The sequence below is a fragment of the Malaclemys terrapin genome, chromosome 10 (assembly GCF_027887155.1).
Source record: "Malaclemys terrapin pileata isolate rMalTer1 chromosome 10, rMalTer1.hap1, whole genome shotgun sequence".
NCBI classification, from domain to species: domain Eukaryota; kingdom Metazoa; phylum Chordata; order Testudines; family Emydidae; genus Malaclemys; species Malaclemys terrapin.
Genome location: NC_071514.1, coordinates 71,463,638 through 71,489,104, shown reverse-complemented (window position 1 = coordinate 71,489,104; position 25,467 = coordinate 71,463,638). Strand labels below are relative to the sequence as shown.

Here is a 25,467-nt window from a genome sequence, read left to right as displayed (position 1 = left end):
TGCTAATGAAAGGTTTAAAAAAGAGGCAAATGGCAAGACAAAACGATTCTCTAGAGGGAAAAGATGTGTAAATGCGGGAAGATTCCCCTCTCCTCTGCCCTGCCCACACATTCTTCCTTCTCTATGATCTCTCTCTGAGAGATCTATGAACTGAGAACTCTTTCCGAGAATTTTTATGGTATGTGCAGTAATTCAACTAACATTCTTCACCACTGTATTGGCAAAATCAAGTAGCCTGGCGTGTTATTTATTAAAGATATTTCTGTCAGTTTAATAAATTGCTGCAAGGGTTTTGAGGGTATTCTGAAAATAGTTTAGAAATGAAAATCAGTGCACCTCTAAGGGCTTGTCTATGCCTGGACATTTAGGACACTCTTATTCTGGCATAAGAATGCTTCAATCTGATTTAGCTTATTCCACTTAGCTAAATTACACCGAATAGCTATAGCAGAATTGTTATTTGGAATAGCTATGCTGGTCAATTTCACCCCCGATAGTCAAGGCTTCATGCAGATAATGCAATATTTCTGAGCTGATGTCAGTATTTTGTCATCACACTAAACTATTTAAGGAAACAAAGCTAAACAGCCAAATCCACATCTGGGATGTTCAAAGGTATCTAGGAGAGTTAAGTACCCTTGAACTTCCCAGGCCACATCTTTTAATAGGCCATATCTGAGGTACTTACCGGTACTTATCTTTTCTATAACCCTTACTCAGGAAAAATTTCCAACGGGAGGGCTGAATAAAAACTGAGTAGCACTGGCTCACATTTTGATGATCCTGGCTTTATTTTTGTTTTGCCGTATTTGAATTTTATCCTTTTCAAATTATCTGTCTCTTTTGGAACGCAGAAGAGCAAATTGGGGTAGCACTGGCATAAATGAAGGTAGAAACAGACTCACAGTTTGTCAACCAACTATAATAATTTTACATGAGGACAGGGACGAATTTAAAGGACTTACAGGTATGCCGGAGTCCTGAGCGGGGGCTTGGCCTCAACTGGAAGAGGCGTGGCCTCAACCAGAAGAGGCAGGACCTTTAAATCAAGATTTAAAGGCCCCGCTCCAGCTGTGCCTGCAGAGGCGGCTGAGAGCCCTGGGGTTAAGGGGTGATTTAAAGGGCCCAGGGCTCTGGCTGCTGCTACCGCAGCAGTAGGGTGACCAGATCACCCAAGTCAAATATTGGGGGGCGCGGCGGGGGGGCGGGGCAAAAAAAAAAAACCCACCCTTCCTCCACAAGCTCTGGAGGGAGGCCCCGGAAACGCAGGGGGAGCGCGGGGCCAGGGTGAGTGAGAGTCCTGCCTGGCTACGAGCAGGCAGGACTCAGTTGGGTGGTAGGGAGAGGAGGGGGGCAGCCCGCGGGGCCAGGCGGCGGCTGTTCTCCCCCCGGGCAGCGGGACTCGGGAGCAGCCGCTGCTGCAGCTCCCACTGCCGCGGGGAAGGAAGCAGCCAATGACCAAGCTTGGTGGCTGCAGCTCGGACGCCCGGGCCTGAACCACCCCGAGTCTGGGCCTGCTGCAGGGATCTAGCAGCGCGCATGCTGCGCCCAGCCCCTGGCCAGTCGCGTCTGGGCTGCTGCCCGGCTGGTGCTATCCCAGGGCGGCCCCGGAGTGGGGGCAGCAGGCCCCAGCCCCCCCGTCCCGCTCGGGTCCCGCAGGGGAACGAACGGGCCTGGGCTGCCGATGCCTCCGCCCTGGGGCCGCCGCGGGATTGCACCAGCTGGGCAGCAGCCCAGAGACGACTGGCCAGGGGCTGGGCACAGCGTGCTCACTGCTGGGTCCCCGCAACAGGCCCGGGCTCGAGGGGTTCGAGCCCGGGCGCCAGAGCCGCAGCCGCTGAGCTTGGCCATCGGCCGCTTCCTCCCCCCGCGGCAGTGGGAGCTGCAGCAGCGGCTGCTCCCAAGTCCCGCTGCCCAGGGGGGAGAACAGCTGCCGCCTGGCCCTGCGGGCTGCCCCCCTACTCTCCCTACCGCCCAACTGGACCCTGACTGCACTGGGGCCAGGCCAGACTCTCACTCACCCTGGCACCGTGCTTCCCCTGCGTCTTCTGGGCCTCCCTCCAGAGCTTGTGGAGGGAGGAGGAATGGTGAGCCTGGGGAAGAGGCGGGGATTTGGGGAGGGAGCCAATGGGGGGAGGAGGGGGCGGAGTCGGGGCAGTGGGGGGCGCGAGCACTTCTGGGCTCCGGAGAATTTCCTTGTTTGTCCAGTGTCCCGACCGCACATTGGTCGGGACACGGGACAAACAAGGAAATATCTGAACAGTCCCGATAAAATCGGGACATCTGGTCACCCTACGCAGCGGAGCTCCGGGTCCTTTAAATCACTGATGGAGCCCTGCCGCTGCTACCCTGGGGCTCTGGCAGCCGGGCTCGGGCAGCGCTTTAAAGGGCCGGGGGTCCCTGCAGTGGCAGGAGCCCCGCGCTCTTTAAAGCGCTGCCCGAGCCCCGCTGCCTGAGCCCCGGGGTAGGCGGCTGGGCTGGGGCGGCACTTTAAAGGTAAAAGTCCCGGGGCCTGGGAGGCAATTTAAAGGGCCTGGGGCTCCAGCCGCTGCAGGGAGCCCTGGGCCCTTTAAAGCGCCAGCCTGGGGAAGCCGGTTTGGTCCGGTACGCCGGACTGGACCAGCTTACTTTCACCTCTGCATGAGGATCATGCTAGGCCTGATTTTGAGACCAACTTGGTCTGCAGTTTTATTCCCACAAAATTACAAGTGAAAACAATTGCAAATGCAAAATGACACCCCAGATTATTTGTGTTTGCAGCATTCCACTCACAAAAATATGGATGCCACTTTTTTAAAGATGTGTCACTTTTTCCTAAATGTAGTCTGAACTGTTCTGCTTACTCTTTATAATGACTACTTCTACATCACTGCTCAAAGGATAATTTCCAAAATGTGTTTTTTTTTAAATTGTAGCTGAGGACATAAAGCTGAATAGTACTGTTTTTCACTGGCCGGAACAGATTGAGATAATCTTTGAAAATAGCAGAGCCCAGTTGTTTAGCAGGAGAGATCATGCAGAGATTTCTCTGGTTAAAAGGTATGCTATTAAACTAGGACATATCCTTGAAATAGGTGTTTAAACTTAGTTAAGCAAGTGAAATGAAAAGGCTTGGGACCAACAAAAAGGGAGGTATTGTCAAGTCAATGGAACTGGTAGTGGGAGGAAAATCTGTCTTCTAGTACTGTGGGGTTTTAAACCATGTTTCAGAAAAATATCACTAAGCAGGATGGGCTAGATTTTTTCCCCTATCCCTGAATAGGTCTAAAAGGATGGAAGGAAGGATGGTGCTAGGATTTTCATAATTTCATCCCATTATTCCTCATTACACCCCCATATACTATGCTAAAATCTTATGTTCTCTCCTTGTTGTTTGTACCTTTCACACATCTGTAAAAGGCAGCAAGGACTAGTCCACTGAGCATGGGACTTCGTTTTAAAATGAGTCCTGAGTTCTAATACTGTCTCTAGCACTAATTTACTGCATGGATATGGGCAAATTAATTAACCATTGTGTCTCAGTTTCTTCATCTGTGAAATGGGAACCTCATAGGGCTGTTGTAAGGATTAATTAAATAATTAATTAATGTGTGTTTGCAGGGGCATCTTTACTTACAAATCCTAAATGTTGAGGTTAGACTTCACTTGATGATGCCCTTTGTAATTTAAAATATCACCAAAAGCCTGAAAAATGTAATATTACTGAGCTGTCTTTGACTCTAATTAGGTGCGCCCAGTTTGAGGCATTACTTGAAAGTTATTTCAAAGAAGTAGAAAGTTACAAGAAACGGGATGTCATGACCATGGACGAAATGAAGAATAATGTTGAGAAATTTAATGAGTTGGTTAAGAATCTGGATAATGCACTAGTGGAATTCGAGGCAAGTAATTATCACCTGGCTTAAGTGAAAAGTTTATTTGTAATGTGTGTTAGGTAAGATAGGTGCTTAGGTTCATTTCCTGTTTTTTCACGGTTATGGGCACATATATTGGAGTTGGCTTTGAATAATTTTCCCAAGTTCTCAGATATCTATTGCCAATATGTTGCCATTTCCATTACTATTGTTGTTTGTTAAAGTTGGTTTGAAAAACTGGACACTCGACAAAAAAAATCATCAGAAATTAATTTCTTTGGGGATTTTTGTCAAAATTTTGAATTTGAATTTTTTTCTATACCTGCATCATCCTCTCTGCTCACAAATCTGGGTCCTTGTGAAGACAGGGTTCCTCAAAGTCTAGGAATAGGGGGAGAAACATGTGCAGAGATGGCTCTTATCTCTGAACATGGCCTCTAAAGCTCAGGGCTGGGACTCAAAAGTTCTAGGTTCAGTTTCTGGCTCTGCCACAGACTTCCTGTGTGACCTTGGGTAAGGCATTTAATCTCCTTGTGCTTCAGTTCCCCCATCTATAAAATGGAGATAACAGTACTTATTTTCTCCCAGCCTTTCTCTCTCTTGTTTATGTTGATTGTAAGCTCTTTGGGGCAAGTTTATGGTCTCTTACTATGTACATGTACAGCACCTACCATCTGGTCTTGCTTGGAGACTTTGAGTGCTATTGTAATGCAAATTAATGAAAATAATAATCATAATGGATAAAATTTACCAACATGCTTAAGTGACATAGGGTCCTAAGTATGCATGTCACTTCTGAAAATGGGAGTTGGGCTCCCGTCTCTCATTGAAAGCCAATGATACTTGGGATCCTAAATGTCGATGTCATTTTTGAAAATGGGATTTAAAGTCAGATTTTTCAAATATATTTAGGCACCTAAAGATGCTGATAGTTGCCTAATGGGATTTTCAAAAGTCCCTTGGTTCCTAACTCCCTTTAGGTATCTAAATACCTTTAAATATCTGACACTTAAGCCCTATTGAAAATGTTACTCAGTGTTCCATAATAGGATTCTTACATAACAATTGGACTTCTTAATGGACATTTTTTTTTCTTAAAGGCTATTAATAAAGAAGAGGAGTTACTTGAGCGGGAGAAGAGCCAGTTTCCTCTACTGCAAACTATAATTGTAAATAAACAACCCTTTGAGCAACTTTGGGTAACAGCTTACAATTTCCATACTAAGTCTGAGGAATGGATGAATGGTGAGGACAAGAGCTGGATAAAATATTTCTCACAAAAAGTTTATATGATGAAATTTACCATATTTGAGTTGTCTGAACTTCTGTAGAATTCTATAGAATTACAGCCAGCAATGTCTTGAGAAGTAGTTGGGACCAAGTCCCCAAGTTCCTGAGATTGAATCTGTTTGTGATACTGATTTGCTGTGTGGTCTAGGCAAGTCACTTAATTGCTCTGTATCTCCGTGTCCCTATCTATAAAATGAGAATGCTATTACTTACTTACTGAGCTCATGCAGATATTGCAAAGATTAAGTAGTGGCTGTGTATAAAACATTTTGAAGAGGTAAAGCACTGTATATAAGTGCCAAGTATAATTGTGGGCCTGGACCTGGTGTTATTTTAAGGTAGTTTTCAGGAATTTAATTTGTTTGCAAATTTTCCTTAAAGGAGAATGATAACAAATGCCTATAAATGAATCTTTTTAGTAATAACTTGGCACTAAGATCTTCTTGCTGCTCCTTTCTAATTATACATGCAGGATCTCTCCAAGACTTGAATTCTGAAGAAATTACTGAGGAAATTGGAAATATGTGGAGGACAATGTATAAATTAACTAAGACTTTTGCAGACCTGCCTGGACCTAGACGCTTAGCAGAAAATGTGAAATTTAAACTTGACAAGTTTAAGCAGCATATTCCCATCCTGTCTATTGCCTGCAATCGTGGAATGAAGGACAGACATTGGGAGCAGGTGCCATAGAAATATATTTTAAACAATGAAAACATTCTACCACAATAAGGAAATCCACTCAAAATTTACCACATGATGGTCTAATATTGAAATCCTTAAGGGTGCAGGCAAAACTCCCTGTCACAAAGTGGGAGTTTGGCCTGCGGGTAAAACTACAGAACGGGGGGAAATTATGTTGGTATTTCTTTAATTTTTATATCTTACCAGCTACTTGATAAACCTTGGTTACAAATTTATGTGATGACGGTGCTTATTTTTTCACGTATTTTCAGATCAGTGAAATAGTAGGGTATGAAATAAGACCTGATGAAACTACTTGCCTTCTAAACATGTTGGAATATGGATTATCAAAGTACATTGAAAAGTAAGAAATACATCCTAAATCTAAGTCCTTAAAAGCAACCAATATATTTTATATGCTTTCATAATCAGATACCAAATTCTAGTGCATTGAAGCTTATTGGATTATTAATTATTATTATTATTTTAGAGTTTACAAGGCTTTTCAAATTTTCACTGCTGAACTTTATCCACTAAGGATGGCACTTTCAAAAGTGTATAAAGAGCACAAGCCCCACTGAAAAACAATGGGATTTATGTATTTAAATTACTTAACTTCACTTCCCAACCCCCACCCAATCTCTACAAAGCTTTAATTTACAACCAAGCAGCAGCATTATATCATCGTGATTATCAGCAATAACTTGATTAGTTTGAAAATATAAATAAAAAATCCTTGAAATATATGCATATGCACTGTAGAGGAACAGCAGATGGAGCAGTGATTTTGGAATGGCCAGAAAACTTCTAGGCTATGAGTGAATTATGCAGGTAATCCCTAAGAAGAGACAATAAAACATTCACCACACTGTCATGTATTTGTCTTTGCCACATATTTTACAGTAAAACTGTTTTAGACAGTTTTAAAACGTATTTTTGGTACTATTTTTTATTACATTCTGTAGCTCTGAAATCAGGTACCTTGATACCCAGTATCCATCTTTCAGGAATTATGGGCCTGTTTTCTATAATGATAAGCATGCAGTTACCAAAATTGGGTATATGCTTAATTTAACTTAGATTGTAGGCTCTTTTGGGCAGGGGCTGTGTTTTTCTTCTGTGTTTGTATAACCCCTAGCACAATGGGATCCTGGTCTTTAGGCACTACCATAATATATATGATATGTTTTATTATGAATTAACAAATATATGTGAAACATGCATTTAACTGACCACTTTGTATGCAAATATTGGGCTGTAATGCACAGACACCTCAATGTGAAAGTCTGTAATTTTTCTCACATGTTTTCTCACCTAATTGCCTTTTTCCTTCCTGCATTGGAAGATTACTCTCATTCATTCATTCTCCTGCTTGTGGAATGTAGAGTACACACTTTGTAACCCCCGTCTCCAGAGAGCCCAGTTTCCTGCCAATGTTGCAGCTTTGTGTTAAGGCTGAGGCAGGTGAGGTGAGAAGCCATGACATCCCTCCAGCGTTTCGGCAAAGCCGTCCACAATGTCTTCCCCTTCCAGCTTGTGTTGGATCAAACACATATGGAGCAGATAGCCAAGCTATCTGAGCCATTATTGAATCACTTGGGATTGGAAGACACTAGAGGCTGGTTGGTCTGGTGCCTGACATCCTCATTCGTAATGCGATAAAACTATCATATGCCTTCAATACGTCATTGCTCTTTCATGTTGAAAGCATCCAGCTGGTGCATTGCGATTCTCTGTGATGGCCCAGGTTTCAGAGCCATACAAAAAACCAAAAGCCACTGCTGCTTTACAGATCTGCATCTTACTCTAAAACTCAAACCTCAGTGGTTCAGGAGTAAAGTTAGCGATCAACATTACCCAAAAGAGCCACAGGAGTGTGAATTCATTGTTTCATTCACAGCAAAATGATTGACCAAGCATTATTTTATCAATAATTGGTTAATAACATATATTTGGTTAATAACATAGTAAAAGCATCCTGATTGGTTAATAACTTAGATTAGTTAATAATTAAATCACAAAGTGTTTAATATCATGTGCTGCAAAGAGCCACAGGAGACACATTAATGAGCCACTTGTAGCTCATGAGTTTCAGTCTCAGTATCACTGCTCTAAATGATATTTCTTTATTCAAAATCTTTTCCTTTTCCTCTTTAGAGTGTTGAGGTTTTTTTGCAATGTAGCTAAACCAAATTTCATTTTAATCTAGACTAGAGCCTATTGGAGCAGCAGCCAGTAAAGAATATTCCCTAGAGAAATCCATGGACAAAATGAAATCGGAATGGGCCAATATAAGCTTCAATTTTGTGAAGTACAGGGACACTGTGAGTATACATCAAACTAACAAATGTGTTGTTACGGAGAATTGATCTGAGTCTGCCTCACACTGATTCAGCAAAATAGTGGAATTATTCCTGATTTACAGTGGTATAACTAACTAAGAGGAGGAGAGTCAGGCCCAACAGACCATGTGAAGTACCTATCATATAAGTACCTATCTATTTTAGGTACTTATATGACCTCCAATATCATAGTATCTGAGCATTTCATAGTCTTTGGCATATTTATCCTCACAGAATCCTTAGGAGGTAGGGAAGTGGTGTTATCCCTATTTTACAGATGGGGAACTGAGGCAAAGAAAGATTAAGTGACTTGCTCAAGGATCCAAAGGAAGTCTGTGGTAGAGCAGGGAACTGAATTGGACTCTCTCCGAGTCCCAGGCTAGCACCCCAACCACTGGACCCATCCTTCTTTCCCAACTAAGATAGAGTCTCCATGGACATTTTGGAAATGGGGGCATACAGCAGAGATACATTCCCATCTCTTCTGATATGTTACAAGTTTCAGAGTAACAGCCGTGTTAGTCTGTATCCGCAAAAAGAAGAACAGGAGTACTTGTGGCACCTTAGAGACTAACAAATTTATTAGAGCATAAGCTTTCGTGGACTACAGCCCACTTCTTCGGATGCATATACAGCTATATGCATCCGAAGAAGTGGGCTGTAGTCCACGAAAGCTTATGCTCTAATAAATTTGTTAGTCTCTAAGGTGCCACAAGTACTCTTGATATGTTACAGGCGCTCATTTGCTTCCATCCACATCTTAGAGAGACAGGGAATTATAGGCTAAATTTTTAGGAGTAAAATAGTTTAAGATCAATGAATCAGAACAACTGTCATTTGCCTTAACAAAGTCTGATATATTTACAGAATACCAGTATCCTGTCAGCAATTGATGATATCCAGCTTTTGCTTGATGATCACATTGTTAAAACACAGACAATGTGTGGCTCTCCGTTCATCAAACCGATAGAAACTGAATGCCGGGTAAGAGGAAGCTGGTTCGATTGAGTTAATACAGCTCTCATAATATGCTTTTCTCAAGTGCTTTGTGGTATTTTGGCATGAGAAGATGTTAAAATATAAGCTTGAGCTGTTTCTAAAGAATTCAAATATTCATATTGTATTTTCAAAGAGCACTGAGCTACTGGTTTCCAAAGAAGCATATGCAAAGCTTGCCAGTACGCTGAAGGAAACTGTAATTGCATAGACAAGCCATTTTATGCATTTTTTTTTAGTTGTTTTATATTTTGGGAATAGGTCAGTTGCTTTAAACAAATTCTGCTAAGTTGTGTAATGAGTATTTATTTGGGTATGCCCAAATAAATCTGTTAGTCTTTAAGGTGCCACCGGACTCCTTGTTGTTTTGATGAAACAAAGCCCTCCTACAAGTAATTCATTGATGGAAAGAGGAGTTAAATATAATGATTTCCCTAAAGGAAGCTTCCACAGAAAACAGACTTTTCCCATCAATATTTGATGATAATTTGAAGGCTTTTCTAACCTAATTCTCATGACTTGTCAACACTTCTAAACCCTTAATTCCATCCATTAGGACCTTGGCCCTGATCCTAGCAAGAGCTGAGGGCAGTGGGAGCAAATGCTATTTTAATTTATAGCCACCTGTAACAGTCCCCAAAGGGCTGTATGGCAGGTGGCGATTGCTGAAACATAATACAGTCTGGCTACACCTCCTCCCATAATACATTCCTGGCATACCCCTTACAAAGGGATCTGTGAGAGGGTTTGGCAAGGAAAGAGTGCCCAGTCCTCTTCATCTTACTCAGGCAATGCACCCATTGACTTCAGTGAACAATTTGGCTGTCAGCAGTGTAATATTGGGTCAAAGTTAATGAATATTCAGATATTTATTGTGTGTCTGGAGCAAAATTCAGAAGATCTCTATGTTTCTCCATTCTTTTTAAATCACATCATTGTTTTTTTGATAAAGACTAATTTTGAGGGTGTAAAATAATGTGCTACTCTGCCCACATGGCTTGTATCATTTCATTGTCAAAATTATTTCAGGGGGTTTTATCTGATGCAAGAAACTGATTATTTTCACAACAAACAAAGGGATTTTAGTCGTTAAGTTACAATTTCATTGTAGTTTGCGATGTTGTCATAGCTATGCTGGTCCCAGGATATGAGGGAGACAAGGTGGGTGAAATAGTATATTTTACTGGACCATCTTTTATTGGAAATACAGTATTCTAAAGATTACCCTGGAAAACTCATATGCCTCCTTTGATGTGGCTGTTGAGTTCTTTTTGTAAATGTATGGTATTTGCTACTTAAAGGATTTGACTAAACTTTAACTTGGCTGCCTAATAAGAGTAAAAACAGAGGTATGTCGTACAAACCAAAAAAAGTCTATTTATAGAGTGTATCTGTGAACATGTCCAGAGGCAGTCACTCATGACTAAGAACAATACTTTCATTGAGAGCTTTAAAACGGTGGTGTTTATCTCCTGAAATGAACTAATTTACAGTCATACAGACAAAAAGTCCAATCTTGTGACCTTACTTACGTGAGTAGTCCTTCACACAAGTAGTGCCAGTGGGACTGCTCATATGAATAAGTAATAAACACATGAGTGAAAGATGCATGATCAGTCCATGGTTTGTTTTTTGTTTGTTTTTTTAAAGTAGTTCTTTCAGACAAGAGTACAATATTATAGGAAAAGCTCTTAGGGTGGTTTGTTTTCAATCTCACATATACTGATAACAAAGAACTGTAACAGAGAAAATGTTGCATTAAAATAAGTAATTATCTGATATTTTACCCTCTGTTTATTCTGCTACTCAATGTACAGTTTAAAACCATTGTTTGCAGACCATATGTGTTAAATGTTCTGTTTACAGGCATGGGAAGAGAAGCTTGTTTCAATGCAAGATATTTTAGATAGCTGGTTAAAATGTCAGGCAACATGGCTTTACCTGGAACCAATTTTTAGTTCAGAAGACATTATAGCTCAAATGCCAGAAGAGGGCAGAAAGTTTGGAATAGTAGACGCTTACTGGAAAGACATCATGGCACAAACAGTAAGTATTTGCATTTAATAAAGTGAAAAATATATTTATTTATATTTCATCAAATTAGTTTTAAGTAAGATAATTTGTCTGCTTATCCAGAGTCAGAGACTCAGATTTCGGTCATTGGAACATAGAACACAGAGTCCAAAACACCGTTAATGCCTTGTCTTTTAGCAAAAATTGTAGGTAAGATTACCTACCCTTTTGAGATTTCTGTAGAATCTAGACATCACAGAATAAATTACAGCTGATCTTTTCACATTAAAAGGAGTGTAATAACAGAGAGCAAACACAACTCTGAGGACAAGCACAGAAGAAGATAAATGTAGGGTGCTACAGGTGCATTTCATAGGACTTGCACTCCTGTTTGTGAATGAACAAATGACTATAAACTGGTTATCCTTAGGCTTGAAATTAGACAAAGGTTTCTAACCATCAGAGGAGTGAAGTTCTGAAACAGCTTTCCAAGGGAAACAGTGGGGGCAAAAAAACCTAACTGACTTCAAGACTGAGCTTGATAAGTTTACGGAGAGGATGGTATGATGGGACTGCCTACGATGGCATATGGTCCCTTGGCAACTGTCAGTAGCAAATATCCCCAATTGCTGGAGACAGGATACTAGATGGGGAGGGCTCTGAGTTACTACAGAGAATTCTTTCCAAGGTATCTGCCTGGTGTGTCTTGCCCACATGCTCAGGGTCTAACTGATCGCCATATTTGGGGTCAGGAAGAAATTTTCCCCAGGTCAGATTGGCTGAGACCCTGGGAATTTTTCACCTTCCTCTGCAGCGTGGGGCACGTGTCACTTGTACTGTAAATGGTGAATTTTCTGTAACTTGAAGTCTTTAAACCATGATTTGAGGATTTCAGTAACTCAGCCGGAGGCTAGGGGTCTGTTTCAGGAGTGAGTGAGGTTTTGTGGCCTGCAATGTGCAGGAGGTCAGACTAGATGATCACAATGGTCTCTTCTGACCTTAATGTCTATGAATCTGTGAGTGCTGCAAGCCCAAGGCACAGATGACTGTGCATATAAATAGCAATTTGCTCTCCAAATCAGTATATATTTGAAAAGATACTAATGCCTATGGATGTGATCCTGCAATTTTTTTCACCGGTTACAATATTGTTGGTACTGTTTAATCTGCACAAAGCAATGGTCTTAAACAGCAATGGTCTTAAACTGTCAAATACTGCATATATATTTTCCTCATGTGAGGACATTCAACAAAACAGTTTCTAACTTTCCATGCTCTGTAACATATTCTGTAGCCTTCGTTATCATGAAATAAAAATGAAACAAACTGACAAACCAAATATGAACTTTTTAGCAGTTTCTACACTGTGTTTCTTTTTATAAAGGTGAAAGACACCAGGGTACTTGTAGCAACTGAGCAACCCAGGATGTTGGAGAAGCTTCAGGAAGCAAATGTTCTCTTAGATGATATCCAGAAGGGGCTGAATACTTATTTGGAGAAGAAAAGATTATTTTTCTCACGGTAAATTGATTAACAGGTTCAACTTAGAGCAGCAAGAACCATAAAAAGATTCTAATGCTCTCTTTGTTTGAAATAATTTTTACTGAGTTGGGTGACTTGTAGTTGTCACAGAACACAGTTCTATGCAACAAAAAATGACAACCTATTTCCCTGTCTAGAAATGTAGCCCAGATTCCCTGGTCCAGCTGAGCTATGCTTGGCCCAAGATTTGAGGGGGCAGGGAGGCAAAGGTATCTTAGTGCAGCAGGAACTTGCAATGCAAAATACATCATCAGTTACAGTGTATTTTCAGGGGAACATGCCATCTTCAGCAGCTGATTGCACCCCCACCTATCGCTCCCTAAGCCATGCCCTACTCAGCTGCACAGAGGTGAAGTCCCATGTAATTGCCCCAGAGGGTCTAAAGATGACCAGGTGATGGTGGAGAACAGGCTGTGTGCTACCTTTACAGTGTGCATGGCTGTCCCCCAAACCTGATTAGATTTTTCTCCCCTCTGTTTTGCATAAGGGGATGAATGTGACAACCGGCATGTAAAAAGGTGTAATAGTTTTATAACTTTTAAAACTGTTCCATAAGTCCAAAGATCAAAGACTCACATGAACCCAGAAGTTCTTGAGTATAGTGCATTCCTCAAATCAGAGCAGGTAACTTCCCTTTTGTGATAAGTCTTTCTTACTTTAAAAGTTGGAGCAAATCCACACTCCTGGCATATAATAGCTTCTCAGATGATGAGTTTCATGTCTGAAAACTGCATGTGCATTGTCTTTTCAATAGGTTCTTTTTCCTGTCTAATGATGAGCTGCTTGAGATTTTGTCAGAAACCAAAGATCCCCTTCGAGTACAGCCACATTTAAAGAAGTGTTTTGAGGGAATCTCTAAATTAGAGTTTACAGAAGATCTGGAGATCACAGGAATGATCAGTTCAGAGAAAGAAACTGTTCCTTTCATACAGAAAATCTATCCAGTGAAAGCAAAAGTAATTTTTTTTTCTCTTATGACATTACATGAATAGCTGGTGGTAAAGGATGTGCTTTTGGGGAAATGAGCTTTAAAATACCAAGACCAGATTTTTAAAGGTATTTAGTTATCTAAAAATGCAGATAGGTGCCTACTGGGAGTTTTAAAAAGGAGTTAGGCACTTGGGGGGTGTTGAAAATTCTGTAGGTGCCTGTCTGCATCTTCAAGCATCTAAATACCTTTAAAAATTTGGCCCTTAGAACATAACTAAGATACCACATCACAGCTGTAACAAGAAATGAATGAAAATATTAAAGGTACCACTATAGGATTACAGCCTAGCCTTGTGGTCAAAAGGTGGCACAGTGGAGGTAGCAGCATGTAACAAGTTGAAGAAGCACTCTGCCTTCCTCAGGGCAGGAAGCCACACATGAGGCCAGAGTACAGAGCACACTGCTGCTCTCCTGCATTGTCCCTTGGGGGTTAGGGGTGGCCAAAGGCTAAGTGAAACAGGAGAGAGGCATGGCCAGTGTGGAGAATGGCATGAAAACACAGGGAAGGCCTTGTGGATTTCAGACTATCCTTCATCATCGCTGTGCCTTCCCCACAACAATAACAGCGTGGCTCAAACAGATGCCTTGTCATTAGCTGCTCTCCTCATCCCCGAGTGTGGCCACAGCCCCTTTGGGGATGGCGGGAGGTGATAGACTGAGAGGAGTTACTGCTGTTGCTAAGAGCAACAGTAACTTACACTATATATATGTAATAAGGCATGCTGTTATAATATGAATTAGATGGATGAAATTCCCTCACCTGTGTTATCCAGGACTGGAGGTAGAACTAGATGATCTAATGGTCTCTTCTGGCCTTACAATCTATGAATCTGTAGGGTTTGTAGAAACTTGACATAATGAGTGGCTGATTCTTCTGCCTCTCCTCGGCCATGCCCCACTAAATTGTATGGAGCTGAATTCCTATGTGGCAGCCATGAACAGGGGTAAAAGGTGGGGGGTGAAAGATAGGGGATATTCTATTTAGCAACCTTTTAACCACATCTTTCAGGAACAATGTGTTCACTGGTGTTATGGCCATGTTGCACTGACCTCCCAGAGCTGCATTTACACTACCTGGATGTATGGACACCATGCTGCCCCTTCAGATGCACTGCTCATGCAGTTCACATGGCTTATTTGTCTGTATGCACTGTTGTACACAATGAAGGCATGACTGCAGCACACCAGTGCTTGTACATCTATTTGGAGGCTGTCCACCCATTTTCTTCCTTACCCACCAGAGCAGAAAAAGGCATGAGCCAGCCTTTATGCTTTAAGCCTAATATAGTCAAATGTTTACTCCAGTGTGAAATTTGCTCTTTAAATGCCATTTTATTTGGTGTATTTTCACTCTTCTCTCTTTTTCTTGTTTTAAGGGCATGGTAGAGAAATGGCTTTTGCAAGTAGAGGAAATGATGTTGGCCAGCATAAGACAAGTTATTGAAGATGGCATTGGAGGATATGTTCAAGTAATTACTCATCTCTTCTGTATCAATAAATTACAGCATAAAGTAATTAACATAAAGTAACCTGCACATGTACAGGGCTCAAACTCTCCTTTACCATGATGTTAGGTTTTAAACTAAGTAGAATCCTGTTGTGCTAATTCAGCAGCATTCATTAAAAGTCTCAGGCTAGGTCTACACTACCCGCCTGAATTGGCAGGTAGAAATCGACCTCTCGGGGATCGATTTATCGCGTCCCATTGGGACGCGACAATCGATCCCCGAATCGACGCTCTTACTCCACCAGCAGAGGTGAAAGTAAACGCCGTCGACGGGAAGCCGCAGAGGTCGATTTTGCCGCCGTCCTCACAGCGGGGTAAGTCGGCTGCGATACGTCGAATTCAGCTACGCTATTCGCATAACTGAATTTGCATATCTTAAATCGACCCCCCCCGTAGTGTAGATGTAGCCTCAGATCTAATTTCCTTGAAAGAAAATTAATGAAGTTCTCAGTGTTGAGTGCCGTTTATTTTATAAATCAGATTGAAAAGCATTAGGGAAAATAGATTTTATTATTGACAAAGCCTAATGCATACACATCATTTTCTCTATCTCAAGTGTGATTTTTTTTTTAAAGGTTCCCCGAAATAAGTGGGTACTTCAGTGGCCTGGACAGGTGGTTATTTGTGTTTCATCCATCTACTGGACAAAGGAAGTGTCTGAAGCTATGCAATCAGGAACTTTACTTGTAAGGTTTTCTTTCAATTCTTTCAATTAATCAAAGACTAAATTATGATATTACAAAATACTCTAACAAAGTGACATGCATTCTGAAAGCATACATTCTGACTTTTCTACTTAAGTTAAATCGTGGCAGAATATCCTTTAACTCGGAGTGCTTTGCAATTTCCACTTTTCTTGCTATTCACTTTTGTCATTCGTCTGCTTTGTTTTCTCTTTTTACTTTGCATTCAGTCATGTTGTATATTTGTCTTACGTCTCAGCAGCAACTATTTCTCTATCATTATGGACACTGATTTTGATTTCACTTACCTTGCTGTATATCAGGAGTAACTCCACTGAAGCAAGTTGTGGACTCTTATTCTTGTGTCATAGAGCTTTGCAATTGTGAAAAGAAGAATCAAACAAAAGTTGAAAACTATGACCAGATCTTATAAATAGTTACTCCTCTATGTATGCTTACCCCCTTAGTCTCATGGGAACTACACACAGGAGTAGCTGTTTGCAGGATCAGGTGATTACACAGCTCTTGTGGCTCCTAGCTTCTCTGTAGAATAAAGATGCATTGGCTAGGTTTGATAGTTGAATGTTATTCTTCCCTCAAGTGTTTGCAATTCATCCATCATCCCATGGTCTTGTGTATTACCCCATTGGGGACTGATCTAAAGCAGACTAAATAATGGAAAGACCTTCTGTTGACTTCAGTGGGCTTTTGATTGGACCCTAGTAGAGTTGGGTAAATACTGCAACATTTTTTCCCTGTGATTATTTACATGAATTTTTAAAGGAATTTGCTTCGACTGTGTGCCCCTTCTTTGTTCACTTTCTGGAGCTGCTCTAGCAAATGGCAGGGATTTTCATGAAAACAGAAAATTTTTAAATAGTTACTGCAGCAGAGACCAGATTCTGATCCTTGTACTCATCCACTCAGGACACAGAAAGTACCTTGGCTTCAATTAAGCTATGCTGATTTACTGCAGCTGAGGATCTGAACCCATGTGCCCAGTCAAAACAGGCTGAGTTTAAAATGCTTGCAAAAAAATCATCAGTGATCCATGGACCAAAATTATTAGTAGAAACCTGGGGAAAAATAATTTAAAATAAAGAGTAAATTCAGGAAAATATTACATTTGCTGAATAACTATTTATTACAAAAAATGTCATCCAGCTTTAGACAATAGAGAGAGCATGCATTTCTCCTGGTATAGAGACCTCGCATTTGATTTAGGGAGAAATAAAAGGCTTCCATTTCAGACTGCAAAACCCTTCTGAGTAGTTATGATTAAATAAAACAGCAGTATATGAAGGAGACTCTTAAATGTTTGCATAGTGCCAGGAAGGCATTACTAAACTGCCTCATTTTGTTGGAAGAGTTTGTTCTAATGACTGCTCTGGGAGTTTAGGAGCTATTTGCTATAGCTTGCCATTATTACTCACATTTTCTTTCCGTAACAGAAATTCTTGGAGAAGAGCAACCTACAAATTGGAGAAATTGTTCAGTTAGTGAGAGGAAAGTTGTCCAGCGGTGCCCGTCTGACTCTTGGGGCTCTCACTGTCATTGATGTGCACGGTAAATGCATGATTATTACCACTCTCATTACATTCCAGGCAGAACTGCTACCATTAACTGAGGCAAATTATCTGCAACAGGCAGCTGGGATGCTTCCCCAAGATAAAGTTAAGTCCTGGAGAATTAGTTAAAGGATTATATTAATTATTTTCATTTGCTAATTCACATGAGACAAAAGCTAGTTGTAAATGCCAGCCTTAGGCATAAGCAAGATAACTAATGGTTTGAGCATGTAGCCTGAGCAATTCAGAGCAAACTTTATGGGATGCCTAATTTCAGCGCCTCTTAGCAGTGGTCGCCATTTCAGATTTTGGTAGCGAGGTGCAACTTTAACCGTATTTCCTGGAGCTACTTGGGCACTTGAAAACTCTAGTTTTTTGGCAGATAACTTAGCAATTAGCTGACAGGAGCCCTGTATCTAATTCCTTTATAAGAGAAAGACAATTAAATAAATATTAGACCCACTCAGCTCTAATAACATGTTCTGACATCTTTGTGGCAAGTCACTTAAGGGACGTTGGTTAGGTTTAAAATGTTAATGTATATTCTTACTTTATTACTAACTCTGTGGAGAGAGAGAGACGCCATCAGGATTGCTGGGTTCTATCTCAGCTCTGAGAGGAGAGCGAGGTCTAGTGCAGGGGTTCTCAAACTGGGGGTCGCGAGGTTATTACATGGGGGGGTCGCAAGCTCTCAACCTCCACCCCAAACCCAGCTTGCCTTCAGCATTTATAATGGTGTTAAATATATTAAAAAGAGTGTTTAATTTATTAGGGGGGTCCCACTCAGAGGCTTGCTGTGTGAAAGGGGTCACCAGTAAAAAAGTTTGAGACCCACTGATCTAGTGGGAAACAACTGGGAGCAGATACATCTGGGTTCTATATAAGAACATCAGAATGACCATACTGGGTAAGACCAATGGTCCATCTAGTCCAGTATTTGGTCTTCCAGCAGTGGCCAATGCCAGGTGCCCCGGGGGAAATGAACAGAACAGGTAATCATCAAGTTGCCCTGTTGCCCACTACTAGCTTCTGGAAAACAGAGGCGAGGGACATGCAGAACATGGTGTTGGATCCCTGCCCACCGCCTAATAGCCATTGCTGGACCTATGCTCCATGAACTTATCTAGTTCTTATTGGAACCCTGTTATAGTTTTGGCCTTCACAACATCCCCTGGCAAAGAGTTCCACATGTTGACTGTGAAGAAATACTTTTTTTTGTTTGTTTTAAATCTGCTGCCTATTAATTTCATTTGGTGACCCCTAGTTCTTGTGTTATGTGAAGGAGTAAATAACATTTCCTTATTCATTTTTTTCACACCATTTGTGATTTTATAGCCCTCTGTCATCTCTTTTCCAAGCTGAAAAGTCCCAGTCTTTTTAATCTCTCCTCATACAGAAGGTGTTTCTATACCCATAATCATTTCTGTTGCCCTTCTCTGTACCTTTTCAAATCCAATACATCTTTTTTGAGATGTGGTGACCAAATCTTCACGCTCTATTCAATATGTCGGCATATCGTGGATTGATGTAGAGGTAATATGATCTTTTTTTCTTATTATCTGTCCCTTTCCTAATGATTTCCAATATTTGATTTGATTTTTTAAATTGCAACTGCACATTGAGCAGATGTTTTCAGAGAACTATTCACAATAACTCCAAGATCGCTTTATTGATGGGTTCAGCTGATTTAGACCCCATAATTTTATATGTGTAGTTGGGATTATATTTTGCCAAGTGCATTACTTTGCATTTATCAACATTGAATTTCTTCTGCCATTTTGTTGCCCACTCACCCAGTTTTGTGAGATCCCTGTGTAATTCTTTGGAGTCTGCTTTGGACTTAATTATCTTGAGTAATTTAATACTGTCTGCAAATTTTACCACATCACTGAGTACCCCTTTTTTCAGATCATATATGAATATGCGGAACAGGACTGGTCCCAGAACAGACCCCTGTATGACACCACTATTTACCTCTCTCCATTCTCACCTTTTATTTCTACCCTTTGTTTCCTGATTTTTAACTGAAGTGCCTGGCAGTGCTTTCAGGATCATCTAATGATCCTTAATTTACTTAATCACCTTGCCTCTGTTTATAAACAAACTCCCTGCCACAAAGGCTGTGCTGCTCCCAGCTTCTGAACTCATCACATATCACACTCATCTAGGGCTAGGATGAGTAGACCTCCCCTAAGAAACTCGGGGAGGGAGTGGGGGGCTAGAGCCCTTCCATGCCCCCCAAATGGCGTCCCTGTTTCTTAGACCAATCTCCTTTCCTCTTCCAACAGCAGAACTGATGGGGGAGGCAACTCAGCTTCATGGGGAACAGTAGGCTGGATTTTCCAGTCCAGTGTGCTACCATGCACTATTCAAGTGGGCCAGAGTGGTTGTATTCTGTCTGGAGGTGTCCAGTTGAGAATTCTCTTTGCATGTGGGAATTCTCCACTGGTGTCAGACTGGTGGGAGCAGCATAGCTGCCTTCTGTACTAGTTGCCCTCCTACCTCTGGTGTAGGGAAAAGGAGGTGGCCCTGTGGGGGCTGGGAGAGGGTATGCTGGAGTAGAACTCTGCTACACCCATCCTTCACCAGCATACATCAGAGCATCTCCTTAGGTAGTGCAGAATAAGGGAGCTGTGACTGGATCCCTGATGGCTCCTACCCTCACTTCTGTACTAAGTGGAGCTCTGGCCCAGGGGACCCAGAAAGGGTAAACTGGTCCCAGTGAAATGTTACAGTTATAAATACATTGATAGATATGTATAAACAAGTATTATAGTGATGACCAGGGATCCCAGAAATACATCTTTAGTTTTATATTGTGGCTAGGGAAACTAAATTTCAGCATTTCATTTTAATTGCGGAAAAACGTGGATTTTTATGTTTTTTTTTTTTTATCGGAGGATTTTGTTTTTTTTATCACAGAAGACTAGGATCCCTGGTGACGACATGCATGGTTCAACAGTAAGGTGTGGCTTGGGTTAGCTGTTAATCATTGGTTGCTATTTCACTATTCAGTCTACCAACTCTACAATATGGTGCCTGTTTTACGTTTTTTTTTTTTTTTTTCCATTTTGAGATTCTGGCCTAAATGCTGGTACTAATTCTTCTTTTTTTCTGTTTTGACCAAGGATAAATTTGAACTGGATTCCAAGAAAGAAATGCAGCACAGCTGTTGAGAAATATAGTATTGCTAAATGTGATATTACAGCTGTAACTGAAAAAGATTGCAGCCCAATTCTGTGTTACATGTCCTTCCATAAAAATATTCTTTTAACCCCATAAAATTTCTGTTTATGTTGCTAGACCATCTCCTAGAGTAAAATAGCAATCACGTCACTTTTTAAATTAACAAATAATGTTAAGACCACATTGTGTTTGGAAAAAAACTAAGCACCTTTATTCTTGGATGCTTGCAACCTCTGCTGAAATTCTTTTCAATTACTCAGCTCAATGCAACTTTGACCTACTAAACTTGTTTATTGTGTTATTGCAACATACAAGGAAATGGAGAGCAACAAGAATCAGGTTCTTAAAATTACTATTTAAACACCAAAGCTAATGGAACTTTGCCAGTTTATAACATCCCCATACTTTTAGGGAAAAATTCCGGACTTGCCTGGCTTATAGGTCACAGCAGGAATCAGCCTTTAGTCAGGATTTTGACCCTAACATCTTGCATGTAACCTCAGGCACTGCTTTTGGTGTGACTTTACAATACTCATGTCCACCTGGTTTCATCATAGAATAACACAAGCATGTAGAGACAAAATCGGAAACCTGAGGCACCAAATGAGTTACATCTAGCAAGGGACATAAAAGAGAATAAGAAGAGGTTCTATAAATACATTAGGATCAAGAGAAAGATGAGAGAAAGCATAGGTTCTCTACTTAGTAGAGGAAGAAGAACTAATAACAAACATCAAGAAGGGTGAGGTGTTTAATCACTAAGGAGGTTAATTATGGCTAGTTGCATAACAATTAATATAACAACCAGGGGGAAGGGATGCAAGCCAAAATAGGGAAAGTCCAGGTTAAAGAGTATTTAGATATATTCAAGTTGGCACGGCCTGATGAAATTAACCTTAGGATACATAAGGAACTAACTGAGGCAATCTTAGAACTGTGAGCAATTATTTTTGAGAACTCAGAATGGGTGAAGTCCCAGAGGACTAGCGAAGGGCACACTATCTTTAAAAAGGGGAACAAAGAGGACCCAGGGAATTATAGACCAGTCAACCTAATGTCAATATCTGGACAGATACTGGAACAAATTATTAAACAATCAATTTGCAAGCACTTAGAGGATTATAGGCTTAGAAGGAATAGCCAGCATGGATTTATCAAGAACAAATCATCCCAAACCAACCTAATTTTCTTCTTTGACAGGGTTACAAGCCTACTGGATAGTGAGGAAAGCTGTAGATATAAAATATCTTGATTTTAGTAAGGCTTTTGACACAGGCCCACATGACATTTTCATAAGCAAACTGGGGAATTTTGGTCTAGATGAAATTACTATAAAGTCAGTATACAACTGATTGAAAGAGCATAATCAAAGGGTAGTTATCAATGGTTTGCTATCAACCTGGTGGGGATGTATGGAGGGATGTATCTAATGGGGTTCTGCAGGGGTCTGTCCTGGGTCCAGTACTATTTAATATTTTCATTAATGACTTGGATAATGGAGAGGAGAATATGCTTATAAAACCTGTGGATGACACAAAACTAGGAGAGGCTGCAAGCCCTTTGGAAGACTGGATTAGACTTCAAAATGACCTTGCCAAATTGGAGAATTGGTCTGAAATTAACAAGATGAAATTCAGAAAAAACACCTAAGAAGCAAAAATTAAATTCACAACTACAAAATGGGGGATAACTGGCTAGGCAGTAATACTGCAGTAAAGGATCAGGGTTATAGTGGACCATAAATTAAATTTGAGTCAACAATGTGATGCAGTTGTAAAAAGGGTGAGTGTCATTCTGTGGTGTATTGTCAGGAGTGTCATATCAAGACACAGGAGGTAATTGTCCTGCTTTACTTGGCACTGGTAAGGCCTCAGCTGGAGTATTATGTCCAGTTTTGAGCGCCCCACCTTTAGAAAGATATGGACAAATTGGAGAGAGTCCAGAGAAAATCAAACAAAAATGATAAAAGGTTTAGAAAACCTGACTTATAGGGAAAGTTAAAAAAACTGGGTATCTTTAGTCTTGGGAAAAGAAGACTGAGGAGGGACCTCATAACAGTCTTCTAATATGTTAAGGGCTGTTATAAAGAAGATGGTGATAAAATTTTCTCCATATCCACTGAAGGTAGGACAGGAAGTAATCAGTAATATGCAGCAAGGGAAATTTAGGTTAGATCTTAGGAAAAAATTTCAAACTATATGGATAATTAAGCAGTAGAATAGGCTTCCAAAGGAGGTTGTAGAATCCCCATCATTGGAGGTTTTTAAAAAGAGATTAGACAGATACTTGTCAGGGATGGTCTCGGTTTATTTAGTCCTGCCTTAATACAAGGGGCTGGACTAGATGACCTCTCAATGTCCCTTCCAATTGTACATTTCTAGGATTCTGTCTGTGCTTCTGATTGCTAACCGTAGGCAAAGCTAGGTAAAAACCAGTTTACAGTTCCTGATGTTGCTCTGCAAGTAGACTATGTGACACACAATGTTGCTTTTCAGCAGTAGAGTTGCTAGCAGAGACCCAGAAATGTAAGGAAACCTAGTGATAGTATATATGTAATAATATGTGATGCCAGTAGGAGTTCCAAGTGCAGATTGAGTGGAGTTTACAAGATCCTTTATTTTCAGATATAGTTGACTCTTTTTGAATTTGTGGATAACATGCCAACAAAGGAAGAGCTTTCTATCCAGGGGCAAATCTAGCCTCCTCCTTTGTGGCCATCGAGAGCCACGGTGGCATTCTGTTGTGCAAAAAATGGGGGTTGGAGAATGGGGAGCTGTGGAGCAGGTGTACATCTCCTGTGTGGTACAGAGCCCTGCTGTGAGCAAGCATTCTCATTTACAGGGGGCAGAAAGGCATGGGTAAACTGAGGGAGGGGGTCACTGCACAGATCCTTGCATATTTCCTGGGTATGGGGAATGCAAGTGTCCTATATAGGTTTATTCAGCCACTGGTCTTAAATGGCCTTTGTAGAGTGATTGTACTCCTCCACCCCTGCAGAGCTCCCCAGCACCTGGCCTGGCTACTCATGTTGGGCACTGGGGTCTAGAATTTTGCCCAATTGAATAAAGATGGTTCATTAAGCAAAATGGATGCAGTTTCCTTTTGAAAAATGAAAGCTGAGCTACAGCTGTAAGTGTTTGCTTACTGTTTATTTTATGAGCTGTTTCTGTTCCTGCAGCTCGTGATGTGGTTGCAAAATTGGTTGAGGACAAAATCACAGATCAGAATGATTTCCAGTGGATTTCTCAGTTGAGATATTACTGGGAAAAAGGAGATGTAATGGTGCGAATGATTACGACAGAAGCCAAATATGGCTATGAGTACCTTGGCAATTCTCTACGTCTGGTTATAACTCCACTGACTGATCGATGCTATAGGTAAAATTCATATTCTCTATGACCATAGCATTCACTTTCTAGCTGACTTGTATTTAATACATATTGTAACAGTTGCTAATGAAAAGAGCCTCAGTTATTAATTTTCTTTCCTCCCCTCCCTGGTTTTTTATGTTCTGCTGTAGTGCCACAGTGTGGACATTTTCTATAGTGTTGGAAGGGGTTTTTCCATCAATGTAGTTAAACCACCTCTCTGAGAGGCCAGAGCTTGGGCGATGGAAGAATTCCTCCATCGACCTAGCCATATCTACACCAGGTGTTAGGTCAACCTAACTACAGAGCTCAGGGCATGTAATCTTTCACAGCCCTGAGTGACATAGCTAGATCCCTCTAATTTTTAAGTGTAGCTCAGCTCTTAGATGTATTTATGCCCAGACATGGTAGAATATTTACAATGTGCAGATTCCTAGGCTTCTACTGTAATTTCTTCTTCTGCATCCAAGAATGTGATTCTAAAAAAAAAAAAACTTAGCAGCTCCATTTAATGGAATTGTGGAAGACTGTGTGTAGTTGAATTAATTTCTTTGAAATAAAATATATATGTAGGGTGTATCTGGCTTTTAAATAAATGAGGCAATTATGGAGCATTCACAGATGTCTGACTGCAGTTAGCTTCTAATTCCTCTACTTGCTTGCAAGAGGCTGAAATGGAAATACTCCAGGGGGATTTGGCATTTCGCTTCTAGCTTGCCCAGGAGCCAGAAGCCATCTCAGCAGTTAATTTTAGGTCTGTAGGTTTAAGAGCTATCCCTAGAATTCCTCTGGACAAATTTATAGTCCACAAGGCTTGACCAGTGAGGAGGTAAGAGAGGAGTTATGAATTCAGTCACCTTTGTGTTATAATCAAGTTCTTCCATTACACTGCTCTACATCCAAAATGCTTCTGAAATAAATGTAGTCAAACTTTACTAATTCTGGGTCACTGAGAACGAAAATGATGCTTAAAATTGTTGATTGGCTCTAGTTTTCAAGATATGCTGTTGGGTCAGTATTTATGACCCTTGACTTGGGAATGGCGGAGGATAAGTGAGTTATAAAGGGAAGGGATCTCAATTTAAACCAGAAATGACTAAAATACATCTTTGACTGGATCTATGAATAAATCTATGACTGGGTTTGGACAGTACTTGCTTTTTAGGCAAAACAATGAATGATGCAATCTGAAGCTGGTATTGCATCATACATGATATGAATTGCATCATGTTATTCCTAGAAGTCATGGATGATGCAATCATAACGAAGCTTACATCACTCTGCTGAACAAATTGCCCTATATCAGCTCTAGAAATCATACTGTGTCGTGCTCTTATTTGTCAGTGTTTGATTTTGCAAAGGGACACATTTCTGTTTAGCCAAAGTGAGCAGAGATGCCTCGTACTTGTGTGAACAGTGCAGATAACTTCTGCTATATTTGTGG

The 25,467-nt window shown here is 40.8% G+C and overlaps 1 protein-coding gene across 1 annotated transcript in view; it reads left to right on the top strand.

Moving 5' to 3' along the window:
- Positions 1 to 25,467, top strand: part of DNAH3 (dynein axonemal heavy chain 3) — a 117,987-nt gene that overhangs the window by 29,945 nt on the left and 62,575 nt on the right. Inside the window, exons 16-29 of the mRNA XM_054040941.1 lie at positions 2,916 to 3,039; positions 3,728 to 3,881; positions 4,955 to 5,099; positions 5,617 to 5,828; positions 6,101 to 6,192; positions 8,038 to 8,152; positions 9,038 to 9,154; positions 11,033 to 11,212; positions 12,564 to 12,700; positions 13,476 to 13,677; positions 15,088 to 15,180; positions 15,794 to 15,904; positions 17,353 to 17,467; positions 23,834 to 24,032. Coding sequence (XP_053896916.1) covers positions 2,916 to 3,039; positions 3,728 to 3,881; positions 4,955 to 5,099; positions 5,617 to 5,828; positions 6,101 to 6,192; positions 8,038 to 8,152; positions 9,038 to 9,154; positions 11,033 to 11,212; positions 12,564 to 12,700; positions 13,476 to 13,677; positions 15,088 to 15,180; positions 15,794 to 15,904; positions 17,353 to 17,467; positions 23,834 to 24,032 — 1,996 coding nt within the window. The remainder of the gene's footprint in view (positions 1 to 2,915; positions 3,040 to 3,727; positions 3,882 to 4,954; positions 5,100 to 5,616; positions 5,829 to 6,100; positions 6,193 to 8,037; positions 8,153 to 9,037; positions 9,155 to 11,032; positions 11,213 to 12,563; positions 12,701 to 13,475; positions 13,678 to 15,087; positions 15,181 to 15,793; positions 15,905 to 17,352; positions 17,468 to 23,833; positions 24,033 to 25,467) is intronic.